Genomic DNA, 16,904 nt, shown 5'->3' with positions numbered 1-16,904 from the left:
GTTCACGAATTTCGGAAAATACTCCCGGACTCCCGGAAGAGTAGGCATCCTCCCAGGTCTTGGCGGAGGGGGAACTTGATAACACAATTAGCCGTGAATTTCGTCATTTTCATACCATGGGACGGGAGCATGCCCCCTCCTACGCTTTTCACATGAACAGGAGTTTCGGGAGGGGAGGTTTTAAAAGTGGGTAAGAATGAATTAGGCACTAACCCTACACAATGTGTCTCCACGGGATGTTTACAGTAATAATATATGGTAATGTTTGCTTGCAAAAATTAGCAATGTTTTTTTCTGTACCAAAATTGCAGTGGAACCTCACTGTTAATTGAATCGGCCCCTATGTTTGTTAGGTTCAGTGGCACTTTAAGGGTGTTTGCCAGCATTTTCACAATGTTTATTCAATGACAGACTAGCATAAGGTGCGATCATCAGTTGCACAAAATGCTGGCACGCAGATTTTATTATTATTTTTGTTTATTTTTTATAGCGTAACTGAATTATGCAGGATTGCACAGAGAGGATATTTGTCATTCACATCAGTCCCTGCCCCTTTGGAGCTTACAGTCTAAATTCCTAACACACAAGCACACACAGTAGGGTCAATCTTAGTCAGCAGACAATTAGTCTACCAGTATGTCCTTGGAGTGTAGGAGGAACCGAAGCACTTGGAGGAAACCCACCGCAAACATGAGGAGAACAAACTCCACACACAGATAAGGCCATGGTCTAGAATCAAACACTTGACCCCAGCGCTGCCAGGCAGCAACACTAACCACTGTGCCACTGTGTTGCCCATACAGAATTGTTTGGACCTCTATTTGGTGTGTTGATAAATCATCCTCATCAACATTTATTATCCTTAATGTCTCTCTCATGTAAAAAATGTTTTGACTATTGTATCTTTGTCCAGCTGTCACGTCTGTAAAGTGATGCAGTTGTGAGAAGCTACTAGTAGATTGGTATAGACTGAATTGTGACAATGTAACTTCGAGCAATAAGACTATATCAGTGTTTCCTCATTGTGTCTGGATATATTGTGAATAGATATCCATTAAGGAAACACAGTGCATTAGTATTCTATAGTCTATATCAAGTTACCACCTGCGAGGATTTACACAGATATCGGTTCACAGAATATCATCCTTCCATGTTAAATACCTGATATTTCGGCTGACCTACCAGAAATCTCTGAAGTACGCTGGCTGCATTCCCTGTATATCTTCAATAACACTTTGCAGATATTCCTTTTCCTAAAACATAACAATAGATAATTTTTTGGGGGGAAGTTTTCATTTGTAAAAACAAAGTAGTTCTGAAATGTAAGAGATTCCACAAGAATACACCGGTCAAACAAACATAGCCCCAAAAATAGCTTAAGATTAATAGAATGATTAGATTTACTGTAATATCACAGCTTCTAAAAGACTTCATATCGTGCTACTAGAGGCCGATTAGAGGTATATATAGGGGTGAGCTTGGATATTTCGGGGTATATATATAGCAAAATACCATGTATGCAAAATCGCATGTTGTTTGGGGCTTTATGATCGTTTTTGAAAATATGAAATTTACTAAAGCTCAAACCGATACTTAAAACCACATGTTTTGAAACAGGACGGTTTTAAATTCCATCACAATTTTTTCTCTAATGGTATACAAACCGCATAATTTTAAAATGCACATCGCCAGAAAAGAGCCAGTTTTTTTAGTGAGATAGGTCAAATCACATGTAGTTTGAGCTATCTTGTCATTCAGAATATAAACGGAATTCTAATAGATACATTATTAATTATGAGGACAATCATTAATTGTCGATTAAGGGACCAGGTATTTACGGCTCTGATAGAGGGGGGTGTAGATAAACTGGCTGAACATCATATGATATGTTATTGTATGGGTCAATACTTAATAATATCACATGAGCTCTTTGTTTATTCATGTATTTCAACCTTAGGAACTCAGCATTTATCCATTCTGTTTCCTGCATACAGTATAACAGTAAGTAGGCACCAGGTGAGAGCGGATACGTTCTATTAACGCTGAATGCAGCTTTAGCAAATTATTTTATTTTTAGCAGCCCGCTATCTACACTGCTTTAGGTTCTCCTCTGCTATACTATGGGCAGCATCCATGTGTGGTCTTCCTTTGAGAAATTTTAAATGGCTTTAGAATGTCTACATTTGACTTTTTCATCATCATCATCATCATCATCATCACCATTAATTTATATAGCGCCACTATTTCCGCAGCGCTGTACAGAGAACTCAATCACATCAGTCCCTGCCCCATTGGGGCTTACAGTCTGAATTCCCTAACACAGAAACACACAGACAGACACACAGACTAGGGTCAATTTGTTAGCAGCTAATTAACCTACCAATATGTTTTTGAAGTGTGGGAGGAAATCGGAGCACCCGGAGGAAACCCACGCAAACACGGGGAGAACATACAAGCTCCACACAGATAAGGCCATGGTCGGGAATTGAACTCATGACCCCAGTGCTGTAAGACAGAAGTGCTAACCACTGAGCCACCGTGCTGCCCTTTTTCAATGTATATTGGATAAACGTTTGTGCTGATTATCAGCTACTCTGCATTAATTCTGTTATTTGTGTGTCTACAGTTTCACAATGACATTTCAGTGGTTTTGTCCTTTTTATCATTAAAAATATGACATATCATTGACAGCACCCCCTATCGTATAATATGGGTATTGCATTAGCCCCAGGTAAGAGAAATAGTCATAATTTTTATCATAAATATTTAACACCTGCAGTAGAAACAGATTTGAACTTGTTTATTAACACTTTAACCACAGACTGGTTATTATGTTCTGTGAGAGAGATGGCACGCGGTTACTGTGTGTTGGCTAGGATTAATTAAAATCCATCCTTTTGTCTGAGGCTGAAATTGCACTTGGCCGGTGACCTCAAACAAATGCGGTCATCAACCAACCACAATAATAGGTCCCATGGGATTCAGCCATTTGGTCTGAATAACGATCAGCTGACCTGTACAATGTGGACAAATTAAACACAGAACCAGACATTCAGGGCTAGATTCATTAATGCATGCAAAACAAACGTAAGGAGTGTTATTTTAAAGATGCACATAATTAGGCATACACACATCTGTATTCTACTGCAAGCGGATATAAAGAAACATCTCTTGTTGAATACAGGTCTAGGTGCGCTCTGCACATACTACACTTGCACTATTGAGACAGACACCGTGTAGGATACATAGGCAAACCGAGGGGGGGTTCTCTAGTGCCTGGAAACTACCCTCCAAGCCTGGGGCACTGTATAATTGAGGTGGCTGGACCCTGCCCCCGCTTCACACAGCTCTGCTCGAAAACAGAGAGCTGCGTGCACCTAACAGTAGCGCACGCAGCATTGCCCATGTATATTATGGGGATAGGAAGAGTTGGAGAGCAGCCAAGCACTGTATAAAATTATAGCCCCGCCCCCATGCATGCTGGTCACGCCCACTGGTGGCGTGGGGTGAAAACCCCCCTCTACAAATACTGCGTTTGCCCCTGGGATACAAACAGTACATTGTGTAATATAAAGTCTCAAGAGACTTTATATTACACAAAAAAAAAAACAACAATTATTGTAACCTATTAATAAAATAATCATTAATTAAAAAGCATTAAAAAAATAATTTATTTTATACATTTATCAGGAGGTTAATAATGTCTACTGTACATAAAATGCATTTTTTTAGTTGCTCCTTAATATAAACATGTCTCTGTATGCATGCTATCATGCGTACACAGCCGTCATCACTATCACACGGCACTTACACCTCACCTGTAGCTGGCGCAAGTGATACGGCTGAAAAACACATATGTTAGAGATGCCTTAAGTCATCTAATTTTAATATTGCATTTTAGATTTGGGCGAGACCGCGCCACCTCACATCTCACAAATCAGTTTGCGCATTTTAAGTTTTCCCCTCTGCTGCACAAAATTGTTTTTCCAAGTGCACATTGTGCACCCAACGGCTTGATTCGCTCCTAACTGTAAATCAGCCATTTAGGAAGTAAATAAACTGTTACCATTATAGCTGTGCACAAGGAAACTGTAAATAAGTCCCATAGGAAGTAAATAAGCTATTGCCATTATGGCTACACACATGGAAACTCTATCATATAACAGTATACCTCTGGCCACATTGGATGACAGTATTTCAGATCTTTTTCAAGTTCCTTTTTCCTCCATTCTTTCCAGAGCTTAATTTTGATCTTTGACTGATAGATTTCTTTGAATTCCTCCCCGATCTGATAAAACGTTAGGCCCAGTGCGATGAAAATGACAATAATCCTCCAGCTGTCCTATAATGAAGAAATACGAGATAGGACTTTACTCATGTGTGGCTTATTTGGCATAAAACCCTACCAATATCCATAGCAATATATTTAAAGTGGACTTTAACCCAATAAACATATGTCATTGGTATTGGGAGTGATGACTTGCATTGTCTTGATTTCCCCGCAATGTTATGGTTGCCATGGTGATCTCTGAAAATGAGTAGTATCGTGCTGTGTATTTTGAGATAGACAAAAGCATTATTTGCTTGTGTATACCAGTGATAGGCAAGAGGTGGCCCTCCGAGTCCTCACCTGTGGCCCCCAGCTACATCCTGCTGTATTGTCAGATTTACATGTTATAGACCAGTGTTGGCTAACCTGTGACACTCCAGGTGTTGTGAAACTACAAGTCCCAGCATGCTTTGCCAATATATAGCAGCTTATTGCTGGAAGGGTATGCTGGGACTTGTAGTTTCACAACACCTGGAGTGTCACAAGTTAGCCAACACTGTTATAGACTCTAAGGCTGGGTACACACTACAGAAAATGTCTCCTGATGTGATATTGTTACTGATTTTACCAATAACTGAAAGTCCAGATCAGCAGCCGATCCATGTGTACACACTATACACGTTTTACCTTCAGATCTGTGCTCTTCATCTGTCATAACCTTAAGCTAAAAAGATGGTGACTCTGCACACTGCATAGAGATCTATGGACACTGCCGGTCATGAGTGCTTACACACTGCAGAATTGGTTACAACATCGTTCCATCGTTGAACGAGATTTTTAGTCCGGTTTAAAAGTCAAATGAAACAATACGATTGTTTTGTATTGTTTTATTACTGATAATAAGGATAAAGTGTGGTCCTTTTGAGGTGTATCAGGTGGTCAATCATTCGTATATACTCAAATTTTTTATGTTTTGTAGAACAATCACTTGCCCTGTGGGCCAACATGGTAGAATATGGCAGCGTTTAGTGTGAAACGTTAAAAATCTGTTTTTACCAAAACGTAGACAAAAGTGAGAAAAACATGTTTACAAATCCTCTATAAAATACAAAAATGTTATAGAGGATAAAATAAGATACTACCAGATGTTTACTCATAAGCAGCTGTGTGCCAGCTAAGCAGGGGATGCAGCTTTGAGTCAGAGAGTAAAGGGACCTCTTTAAAAGTTATCATTATTATATTGATAGTATAAAGTAGCAGAATAATGCGCAGATACTTTCCTCTACCGTGTAGGAAGTGCTTATTTATATATTTGTGTTTCCGGAGACTCTGCAGTGTAATCCCTTTCTCTCCTCGCACATGGCATGACATACCTCTGGAAATTTGTAAGGGGCATCCTCTGTTCTTGGCAGCGAGGACGCGATACCCAAAGCTGTCCAGGATATGATGAATAGAAGATTCAGTGACAACATTATAGCAATTCTCTTTCTGCAGGGGGAGAGAGCACAGAGACGGCTTTCATCTCAAGCAGCTGAGAGAGAGAGATTTGCCCGCAGGCATTATCAATTAGCTGAATGAAGCGGTCCCAAGGCTTACCTGCCAAAAAAATTCCATTTGACTTCAATTAATTTCTGGATAACTGGGTGCATGATAATGTCTAGCTGCCGGGACTGGACGATGACTTCTAGCTGGAGCAGAATGTGGGACAGAAGCAGAAAGTTAGCGGCACGCACATCACGCAGCACTAACAGGGTATTTTATAACAGTGCAAAAAACAGGATATGGGGTTGCGCTCTACTCCCTAATGTTGCAAGAGCTGCACTTAACCTTAACGGACATACAATGATTGGAAAATGGTTAGGCGCTCATTGACCCTTAGCATGATTGAAAGAGCTATAGTAGGCTATGTGACAGCCAAAACATACTCTATGACCAGAATATAAGTGGCAATTGTGTAGATGCAAATGAACTAAGTCACCATGTTGCATATATATATATATATATATATATATACATATATATACATACATACATACACCAATTGAACAAGACAAAATAATTGTTCACCTAAGAGGTGCCCCAATGGATATAAGGAATACATTTATTAGACCAATCAAAGCAAAAACTAATACAAATAGTAAAATACAAGGTTAAAAAAACAGAATTGCAATCCAAGGTGCAAAAACAACTAAAATAAAAATAAAACAGCAATAAAAGACATAATGAAAAACAATGAAAAAGTCCTAGTGTATACAAACGGGGGCAACAAAGATCGATAATACACTTCCATCCAGTAAAAAACAGTAATCTGCTATGCCAATTGGAGATGAGAGAGTGATTCTGGGGAAATAGTAATATAAGATAACCAAAGTTCAATAAAATGAATGTTCTCATAACAGTGCAAAAAGTCACCTCCTGCAGTGCTAATTGCCCCTGATTTTATACAAACACATTTAAAGCTCGATTCATAGTCAGACGCAAATTTCGATTAAAAAGAAGAGCATGGAATTTGTGTGTAGTCCCGACTGTACTCAAATTCAATCGTATCTCCAGATATGTTTCGATTTGAATCTGGGTGTAGACACGCTCTGCCTAACCGTTACTTGCTTTACGAACACACATAACAGGCGCACAAACATCTGTGCAATATAAGGTCACATCAGAACGCATTAAAAGAAAATTGGATTATAACATAAATGAACAACTCTTAACAGTATCACAGTATAATCGTTAATAAAAATATGTAAAAAAAACAACAACTTTTTTTTCCAATTTTTTGTTTAACATTAAATACGTAAATAAAGATGCTTTTAATGCATACTATAGTCTATCTTACATACACATGTCCTATGCTACCTAGTGGCATGCATACATGTAGGGTCTGATTCATTAAGGATCTTAAATTAAGAAGTTTCTTATTTCAGTCTCCTGGACAAAACCATGTTACAATGCAAGGGGTGCAAATTAGTTTTCTGTTTTGCACATAAGTTAAATACTGACCGTTTTATCATGTAGCACACAAATACTTGATAGCTTATTTGTACACTGAAATTTAAAGTTGATATTTGTGTGCTACATGAAAAAAAAGTCAGTATTTAAGTTAAGTGCAAAACAGAAAACTAATTTGCACCCCTTGGATTGTAACATGGTTTTGTCCAGGAGACTTTAATAAGAAACTTCTTCATTTAAGATCCTTAATGAAACAGGCCCGTAGTTTTTAAAACAAAGACTATGCTTTGACAGTCAGCATTTACACCTGCCCTGACCTGGTGCAAATGATATGTCTGAACCCAACCACTCAGGGCCGGATTAAGGGGGGGGCACAGGGGGCATGTGCCCCGGGCCCCCCTCTCTCAGGGGGCCCCCCGGGACCAGCTGTGGCTCTTTTTGCTGCCCCCAAATGTCAGTCTACAAGGGGCAGCACAGGGTTCCGTTTTTAAGTGCTCTCTTGGCACTATAAGCACAAGCATGCTTTTGCTTTTTTTTTTTTTGAGTGTTCTGGGCTTCCTTAGCTGCCGTGTAGATGACAGTGTGAGGAGGAGCAGAGAAGATCTGCCCTGCCTGTCTGTGGGGGATAAGGTAAGTTAAGATCTGCTGTGTGTGTGTGACTTTCTGTGTGTGTGACTGTGTGTGTGTTTGTGTGACTGTGTGAGACTTTCTGTGTGTGTGTGACTGTGTCTGTGTGTGTTTCAGCCAGAGGAGGAGGCAATTATGAAAATGAAGGGGATAATTGTGGACAAGGAGAGGGGGTGATTTATGGACAAGGAGAGGGGGTGATTTATGGACAAGGAAGGGGTGATTTATGGACAAGGAGGGAGTGATTTATGGACAAGGAAGGGGTGATTTATGGACAAGGAAGGGGTGATTTATGGACAAGGAGGGGGTGATTTATGGACAAGGAAGGGGTGATTTATGGACAAGGAGGGGGTGATTTATGGACAAGGAAGGGGTGATTTATGGACAAGGAGGGGGTGATTTATGGACAAGGAAGGGGTGATTTATGGACAAGGAGGGGGTGATTTATGGACAAGGAAGGGGTGATTTATGGACAAGGAGGGGGTGATTTATGGACAAGGAAGGGGTGATTTATGGACAAGGAGGGGGTGATTTATGGACAAGGAGAGGGGGTGATTTATGGACAAGGAGGGGGTGATTTATGGACAAGGAAGGGGGTGATATATGGACAAGGAAGGGGTGATTTATGGACAAGGAGGGGGTGATTTATGGACAAGGAAGGGGTGATTTATGGACAAGGAGGGGGTGATTTATGGACAAGGAAGGGGTGATTTATGGACAAGGAGGGGGTGATTTATGGACAAGGAAGGGGTGATTTATGGACAAGGAGGGGGTGATTTATGGACAAGGAAGGGGTGATTTATGGACAAGGAGGGGGTGATTTATGGACAAGGAGGGGGTGATTTATGGACAAGGAGGGGGTGATTTATGGACAAGGAAGGGGTGATTTATGGACAAGGAGGGGGTGATTTATGGACAAGGAAGGGGTGATTTATGGACAAGGAGGGGGTGATTTATGGACAAGGAAGGGGTGATTTATGGACAAGGAGGGGGTGATTTATGGACAAGGAGGGGGTGATTTATGGACAAGGAAGGGGTGATTTATGGACAAGGAGGGGGTGATTTATGGACAAGGAAGGGGTGATTTATGGACAAGGAGGGGGTGATTTATGGACAAGGAAGGGGTGATTTATGGACAAGGAGGGGGTGATTTATGGACAAGGAAGGGGTGATTTATGGACAAGGAGGGGGTGATTTATGGACAAGGAAGGGGTGATTTATGGACAAGGAGGGGGTGATTTATGGACAAGGAGGGGGTGATTTATGGACAAGGAGAAGGGGTGATTTATAGACAAGGAGAGGGGGTGATTTATAGACAAGGAGAGGGGGTGATTTATGGACAAGGAAGGGGTGATTTATGGACAAGGAGGGGGTGATTTATGGACAAGGAGGGGGTGATTTATGGACAAGGAGGGAATGATTTATGGACAAGGAGAAGGGGTGATTTATGGACAAGGAGAGGGGGTGATTATGGACAAGGAGGGGGTGAATATACAAATAGAGGGGGTTGCAGAGTGACAACCCAGGAAGGGAAACCAACGCTGATGAGAAGGGGGTTGAAGATGCTAAGTAGGTGGGGAATGAGGAGTGAGAGGGAAGATAGAGAATTAAGATGAAGAGGATTGAGGAGTGGGATGTTGGGGATATAAATGGAGAACAGAGAAGTACGATGTGCTCAGACCTAGATTGTCTATTTATTGTGGACCCTCTCTCCATGCCCCAGGGAAGTAGCTTTTCTAAAAGTGGGCATTATGGTAAAAATTACAAAATTATGGCATAATGTACAAAATGTAATATGCCTCCATGCTAGCTCTGTTGCCTTGCAACAAATCAGTCCTGCTAGTGCTTAGCTGGACTAGGCTGTTAGGGATAACCAATATATACTTACATATAGTAAGGTTATTTTGTTAATTATTTGTGGAGTGATTGTGAGGTATTTAATGTGTGCTTGAGTTTGGGGAGGAGTGCTATTTATTAAATGTGAATATGAATTATAAAATGTTGGCAATGGTTTTGAAAAATAGGTTTATTTATTACATGTAAACTCTATTCATTTATACCAGGCTGTTTGGTGGGGAGGGAAATAAGTTTATTAAATGTGTACGCTATTAATTTAATGTCGGGGCTGCTTGGGGCAAATAGTTCTATTATTAAAAGTGAATAGTATTAATTTAATTCCAAATTTGGGGCTGGTTGCAGGGAGGGAGGCCTAATTATTAAAGGGGGTGCTATTGATTTATTAACAGGACTCTTTGGGGACTCCTAAACTTTATGTACCTGTTTTTGATTCAAAATAGGGCCCCGACATCCCAGAATCTACACAAACGGCAACTGAGCTTAAGACACCAGCAGCCACAGGTGGTGAAAGCGACAACAGCAGGTAGGGGAGACCAGGACCATCTTCCAACTGTTCTCAATATGGTGGGACTGTCCAGAATTTGGGTGACTGTCTCACTTAGTCAGGATTTGGTCTGACTACAAGGATAGTTGGGAGATATGTCCTACTTCACACTGTTATGCTTGTAAAGGCAGAGTTGTGTGCATCTAACAGTAGTGCACATAGCATTGCCTGTTTATTTGTTTAAAATTAATATCATATTCGACAATATGGGGCCCCCCTGTCTTAAGTGCCCCGGGCCCCCCAAAACCTTAATCCAGCTCTGCAACCACTTCCGAGAAGCCCGGGACTTGAACTTTCCCCTTCTGCGTTGGAACACCTCAGCAAGCCCCTTACTGTACATGACCTACATTAATCCACCCATTTCCGCCCTGGGTTTGCTTCTCAAGATGCAGGCAGTCGTCAGTGTCAGTTGCATTCAGACATGAATTGCATGCAAATGTGTTCACTGGAGTAAGGTCCTTTTCTGGGCATGTGCAGAGCAATTTCCCGCAAGATACGCTGCGCAAATGGACATATGTCAGAAGTGAATCAGGCCCTTAGTTTGCATGTAGAAATGACAGTTTTCTGAGCTCCATTTATAGATGCATTTTAACTAATTACAAAAAATGTCAAACCCACAAAAGAGACACTTGCAATAAGGACGTTCCAGATGTCCACGCTCTCTGATTAATGACTGAATGAGCTAAAACAATCAGCATCTTAGGAGAAAAACAGAAAAGTTGAACTTAATGGAGTAGCTCTGAACTGATAGTAGGATGGACCTTGAAGTGATGCTTTCACTTACTCTACTAAATAGTAGATAGAATGATTTTCTGGGGACAGTTCCTATAACGGAAACATAGGCGCACGTGTATTGTCAGGCGGAATGTTGGGAGCATTATAAGAAACTGAGGAGCTCTGTGCACTCCAACTCAACCAGTGAAGTGACCCTCCACAAAGTCTTGATGGTTATTGCCGTAAATAGGCGTTCCTTTTACTGACAAATAAGGCATTCTGCTAGGTGCAGCTAAGCCTGAAATACAAGTTGACTCATTCTGAAACTACAGTAAAGATAATTTTCGTGCATAGCTGCCTCTATTTATACACCCAGTGCATGAATAGATTTGCTCCCCAACGAGCACTCTCATGGTCCATTTCTGTAGCCCTTTTATGCAGTGATTGCAGGTTTTGTTCACTGTTCTAAAAACTCAGAGCACTGTGTCCTATCACATTATAACCACCTCCACATTTTACCTTCTCTTTTCCTCTCCCATGATACCTTTATTTCAGCTCATGTAGGACTCTGGAAATTAAGGAGTCATTTAGGCCACTTCCATGACAAGCATCGAACCTTTTCATTTTAAGATTTTTAAATACATTATTTTACATACTGTGGGGTCTATTTACTGTATGCTGAAGGTAACTTCATATTAATTTAATTACCACGTCAGGTCTGCTCTGCTAGCCCCGGCAAAGACCTCCGTCCTCTGCGAACATTTCTTCCTACTCACCGGAAGCCTAACATTTGCAGAGAATGGAGAAAGTTCTATGCACAAACCACTTTCCCTCAATTGTTTCCCACTGAAAAAGACAAGTGGCTGGGTACACACTAGGGGCCCGAGTCATTAAGGAGTGCAAAGCATAAAAAAATAAGTAACTTTGCACCTGGGCAAAACCATGTTGCATTAGAGGGGGAGGTAAATTTTAAATGTGGGGACAGATTTATAGTTGGGGTAGGGCCATGCTTGCCAACTCTCCCGGAATGTCCGGGAGACTCCCGCATTTTGCGAGTGTCTCCCGGACTCCCGGGTGAGTGTGGCAATCTCCCAAATTCTGCCCACTTCACTAGGAAGTGCCCACTTCCTAGTGAAGTGGGCAGAATTAGGTCCCAAACGCCGCGATTCCCGATTAGGTCCCGCTGTCAAATGACGCGTCATGACATCACTGGGGGCGGGGCCAAAATGACACGATTTTGGCCGCCCCGCCCCCCTCACGCCCACCTCCACTGCAAGGCTCCCGGAAGAGAGCCGAAGAAGGTTGGCAAGTATAGGTAGGGCATGTCCTAGATCAACTTTAAATTTCAGTGTAAAAATAAAGCTATCAAGTATTTGTGTGCTACATGGAAAAACAGCCTGTATTTAACTTATGTGCAAAATAATAAACTAATTTGCACCTGTTGCATTGTAACATGGTTTGTCCAGGATCAGATTTACTCCTTTTTTTGCCTTGCTCTCCTTAATGACTGAGGCCCTATAGGTTTATCAGCCGAATATCGGACCAATCAATCTATAAACGACTGTTCGTTTATCGATGAACGATTATCGTTCCAAAGCACATTGTCTCGTTTGATTTTGACTTTTAAACTGGATTAAAAATTTGGTTCAACATTGGAATGAAGTTGTTCCAATTCTTCCGTGTGTATGTACTCAGGACCGACTCTATGGAGTGTGCAGAGTTACGATCTTTTCAGCTGATGGTTATGACAGATGAAGAGCACAGATCTGACTGTAAACCTTGTAAAACGTGATTAGTGTGTACACATGAATCGGCTGCTAATCGGGACTTTTTCTTTTCCAGTCATTGGTAGATCGTTAACAATATCGCATCGGAAGAAATTTTCTCTAATGTGTACCCAGCCTTACTCCAACCTGACAACTATGGGGAGAGCGCAAAGCTGCAGAAATTAGGTTAAGGCCGGAGAAATCTCTGATTTCTACTATGTTAGCCCTTAGTTAAATAAAAAAAAGTGGTGAAAGATCATTTTGGCTCCACCACTTGCTTAATAGACCCCTTTATATTACCTGCTTGGACAGCAGTTGAAATGAATGTTTATATGGAGGAAGACAGTTTACATAACTGATGACTATAAATGCAGTTGATTTGTTGCTTATTTTACTATCCTGTCTACAAAAGTTAACCTTGTTTTAATGAATAATGTCACTGTATATAAGGAACTTTCCAGCCAACCCATCGCCCATAGCAAAAATCAACACAAACACAGCTATACAAAAGACTCCATCGATCATTCCAAATCTGTGAGCATCAGACTGACAACAGATGTAAGGGACACAAAATAAGATGCAAAAGGGGTTAGTAAATGACATAGTCGTTGGAAGGTATACAACTAAATACGTAAAAGAATCCACACCATGACAGAATAGAGAATATATTTAACATTATATGGGCTTTAAGTGAATTTAATGTAGCACTGTTTTGGAGGCATCCAAAATAATAAATAAATAAAATTGCAGTTCGTTAGGCTAAGCTAATATAGAGTTGATACTAGTGTTGTGAAAGATATTTCAGAAAGTGATCCAGTGACCCAGCCCAAGGTAGCTAGCTATGGGAGCTGCCTGGGGGACTGATGCCCCCAGCCCAGCCTGCCCCTGGAGGAAGGGGCTGCATTCTGGGGGAAGGGGCAGCAGTAGGGAACAGTAGGATATTGTGCACATCTGCCCAGAACTGATAATATTTCACTTTATATATGTATGTCTCCCTATGATTACCTGGCTAGTGTTAAAATTATCTACCACCGTGACCACGGTTATCCAATTTAGGCAAAAATAAAACATTTCACGGAATTTCTAGTGTGCACAGCCCGCTGTCAGTGTTATAATTCATCTGCTCGATAATAAACTAGACTTATTTTTTTTTTCATGTTGCAAACTCATTAGCTCTTTGCCCTGAATTCATAGGGCTGTTCTGCTAAATTTCATGGGCACAAACACATTAATGAAACTAATTAAATCTTCAGTCCTGTTTAACAATGCTGGAAAAAATATGTTTCTACCTTGGATACAACTAAACCTGGTACTTTTTAATATGATTTATTGGTGTTAGCGAGGGGATAGAAGGACAATATGGAGAAGAACTGATTTTCTTCTTAAGTAATGCACTGACAATAATGAAATAGTCAACCGTGTTGCATGTGTAGAACTGTTTAAGTAACGTCAGAGTGCTTTTTAAACAATCAGTACTGTGCCTGTCTAGAGGTCGTTGAAGCGCTCAAGCTTCATTAAAAGTCTATGCACTCATCTTATCATCTCACCCTACAACCTGTCTATTCGACCTAATTCCCTCTCAACTTCTCCGCTCCCTCTCCTCCACTGCATGCCCACCTCTAACTCACCTCTTCAACCTGTCTCTCTCCACTGGCACATTTTCATCCTCCTTTAGACATGAGCCATCTCTCGATCCAGTCTCTCTCTCCAACTACCGCCCTATTTCTCTCCTCCCCTTTGCCTCTAAACTACTTGAGCTAATAGTGTACAAACGCCTGTCCACTTTCTCTCCTTTCATTCCAATCTCGACTCTCTGCATTCAGGCTTCCACCCCCAACATTCCACTGAAACTGCTCTCACAAAAGTGACCAATGATCTACTTACTGCAAAATCTAATGGTAATTTCTCCATACTCATTCTCCTGGACCTCGCTGCTTTTGATACTGTTGATCACTCTCTTCTCCTACACACCCTTCACTCCATTGGCCTTCGTGTCACAGTTCTTTCCTGGTTCACTTCCTACCTATCAAACCGCTCTTTTAGTGTTTCTACCTCTGGCACATCCTCCCCTCTACTCCCAGTATCTGTTGGGGTCCCACAAGGCTCTGTTCTTGGCCCTTTACTTTTTATCATTTTTCACCTCTTCTCTTGGGGCACTAATTTGCTCATTCATAATCCAGTACCACCTTTACACTGATGACACCCAAATCTATATCTTTTCCCTGACCTCTCTCCTTCTGTACTATCTCGTGTAAACAACTGTCTTTCTACTATCTTCATATGGATGTCCCAAAGCTACTTAAAGCTCGATGTGTCCCAAACAGAGCTTATTATCTTTCCTCCTGCCAGAGTTACCACCTGCCCTCAAATCTCCCTCACTGTCAATAACACTACAATTATAAAGAGATGAATGTATAATAATATTCATCTAGCAGGATTATCCTACCTTCCATAAACATGTTACCAAGTAAACTTGCAGTGTTAACCTTACCTATAGTGTCATTTGTGTCACAAAATACATTTGGCGTGAAGCGTACTAACAAGAGGTGGGGAATCATGCCATTATAGTATTATCTGATATAATTGGGGTATGGTAAGTTTAGAAAGTAAAATAAAGAATGGCAGAGAGAGGGAAAGAGATACACAACAACCGAAATGTGCTCATAGCTGGTGCAGCGAGATATCAACAATCAATGTCTGGTCTATGTAGTGCTTCAGGCACAGTGAATGTTATAGGCACATTGAATGAAAGAAAAGTCTTGAGGTTAGAGTGCAATCATGTCATCTGTGCACTGCAGCTAAACAAAAACCTCTCATTGTAGTTTAGTGCTCCATAAGAGAAGCCTATTGTCAGGAACATCTTACAAGATAACAATGACTTGGTAATTCTAATGGATACATTCTCATTTAAAAAAATCATGAACATGTGCTTTCTCTAACCATCCCTACGGTGACATATGGCGGAGCCTTGTAGAAAAGAAGACAAAACAAACAAGAAAAATAACTAAGAAATATTCCCTGGAAACAATGGCTAACATTACATGGAAATGGGTAATTTTTGTTTCATTGAATTGGTTTCAATTTGCAGACAGATTTTTGGGTAATGTGATGACAGGTTCTGTAACTTGAAGCACCGATGTTTTACTTGTGCGTTCAATTTGTGAATTTAGCAATTAATTCCTGCCCACTCTTCACACTCTTACGATGAAATGTTAATGTGGCCTTTGCTTAATGCTAATTTCAAAATATCACATACACTAACACCCACTGTCACAAACACAAAGGTAACAGAAAGCTGTGATGTAGAGATTAGGAGAGTTACAAGGACACATATGAGAGTGGATAAAATGCACCTATTCTGTACACACAGCGGAGGCTGAACCAATACTCAGCTTATCACAGAGGGAATTGAAAAATAGTGCTAGCCACATGTTAATGCCCTGACTTGGCGTCAGAGTCAGGTCAAATTCTAATTCATCTGGGAGAGAGTGCGGTTTAGAACGCAGCTCAACTCTCAAGCAAGTCAGGGCACTCTACCTATAGCTCAATGCTTTTCAAAGCTCTCTCCTAGGCCGGACACAGAGATCTGTGAAGAATAAAGAAGGACCTTTTATTTTGCACAAGTACACCTTGATGGTCAGCCCTGCACATATTATTATGTATTATTTCAATTTAATAGTTGCTGAATGGTTGCAAAAAAGTCCAGTCCATTATACTGGGACCACTGAGGTGGCAAAACTGGGGGTTTCTCTTGTTTTCATCACCAGAGCCCCTTCAGCATGAGGATGATAACTCTGGAATGGGGACTAGACTGGCTGTTTTCACGTCCCATAGAGGCACCAGCCATACAGTGACCAGTCTGGGGATGGTTTTCGCTATGGCAGAAGGACCCCACTCTCAAGGTCTTCCTGTTATAGGGAAAATTTGGGGATTTGCTTGCTGACACTTTTAATTGTTATTTTCTTCCTTAAACTGTGCAAGATGCATGAGGACAATCTTTATTTATTGCACACAAGTTTTGCGTACATTGTGATACATTAATCAGAGTGCGTCTGTACAGATTGAAAAAGTTCAACATGCAGACGCAAAACAGGTCCCATAAATAGTATGAAATGAGACACTAATGTGCAAAATACCTAACTTGTTGTGTTGAGTTAACGCTAAATGCATTTTGGGT

The 16,904-nt window shown here is 40.9% G+C and overlaps 1 protein-coding gene across 6 annotated transcripts in view; it reads right to left on the bottom strand.

Moving 5' to 3' along the window:
- LOC142158094 (uncharacterized) overlaps positions 1-16,904 on the bottom strand; it is a 129,637-nt gene that overhangs the window by 50,141 nt on the left and 62,592 nt on the right. For all 6 annotated transcript variants that reach the window (XM_075211726.1, XM_075211723.1, XM_075211724.1 and 3 more), the window contains 4 exons: positions 5,867-5,958; positions 5,644-5,758; positions 4,172-4,342; positions 1,183-1,253 (listed from right to left, as the gene is read on the bottom strand). In XM_075211726.1, the coding sequence (XP_075067827.1) occupies positions 1,183-1,253; positions 4,172-4,342; positions 5,644-5,758; positions 5,867-5,958 (449 nt within the window). The remainder of the gene's footprint in view (positions 1-1,182; positions 1,254-4,171; positions 4,343-5,643; positions 5,759-5,866; positions 5,959-16,904) is intronic.

The sequence above is a fragment of the Mixophyes fleayi genome, chromosome 5 (assembly GCF_038048845.1).
Source record: "Mixophyes fleayi isolate aMixFle1 chromosome 5, aMixFle1.hap1, whole genome shotgun sequence".
NCBI lineage: Eukaryota > Metazoa > Chordata > Amphibia > Anura > Limnodynastidae > Mixophyes > Mixophyes fleayi.
Note: the sequence above shows the minus strand (reverse complement) of the source record. Positions and strands in the feature narration are given on the sequence as shown.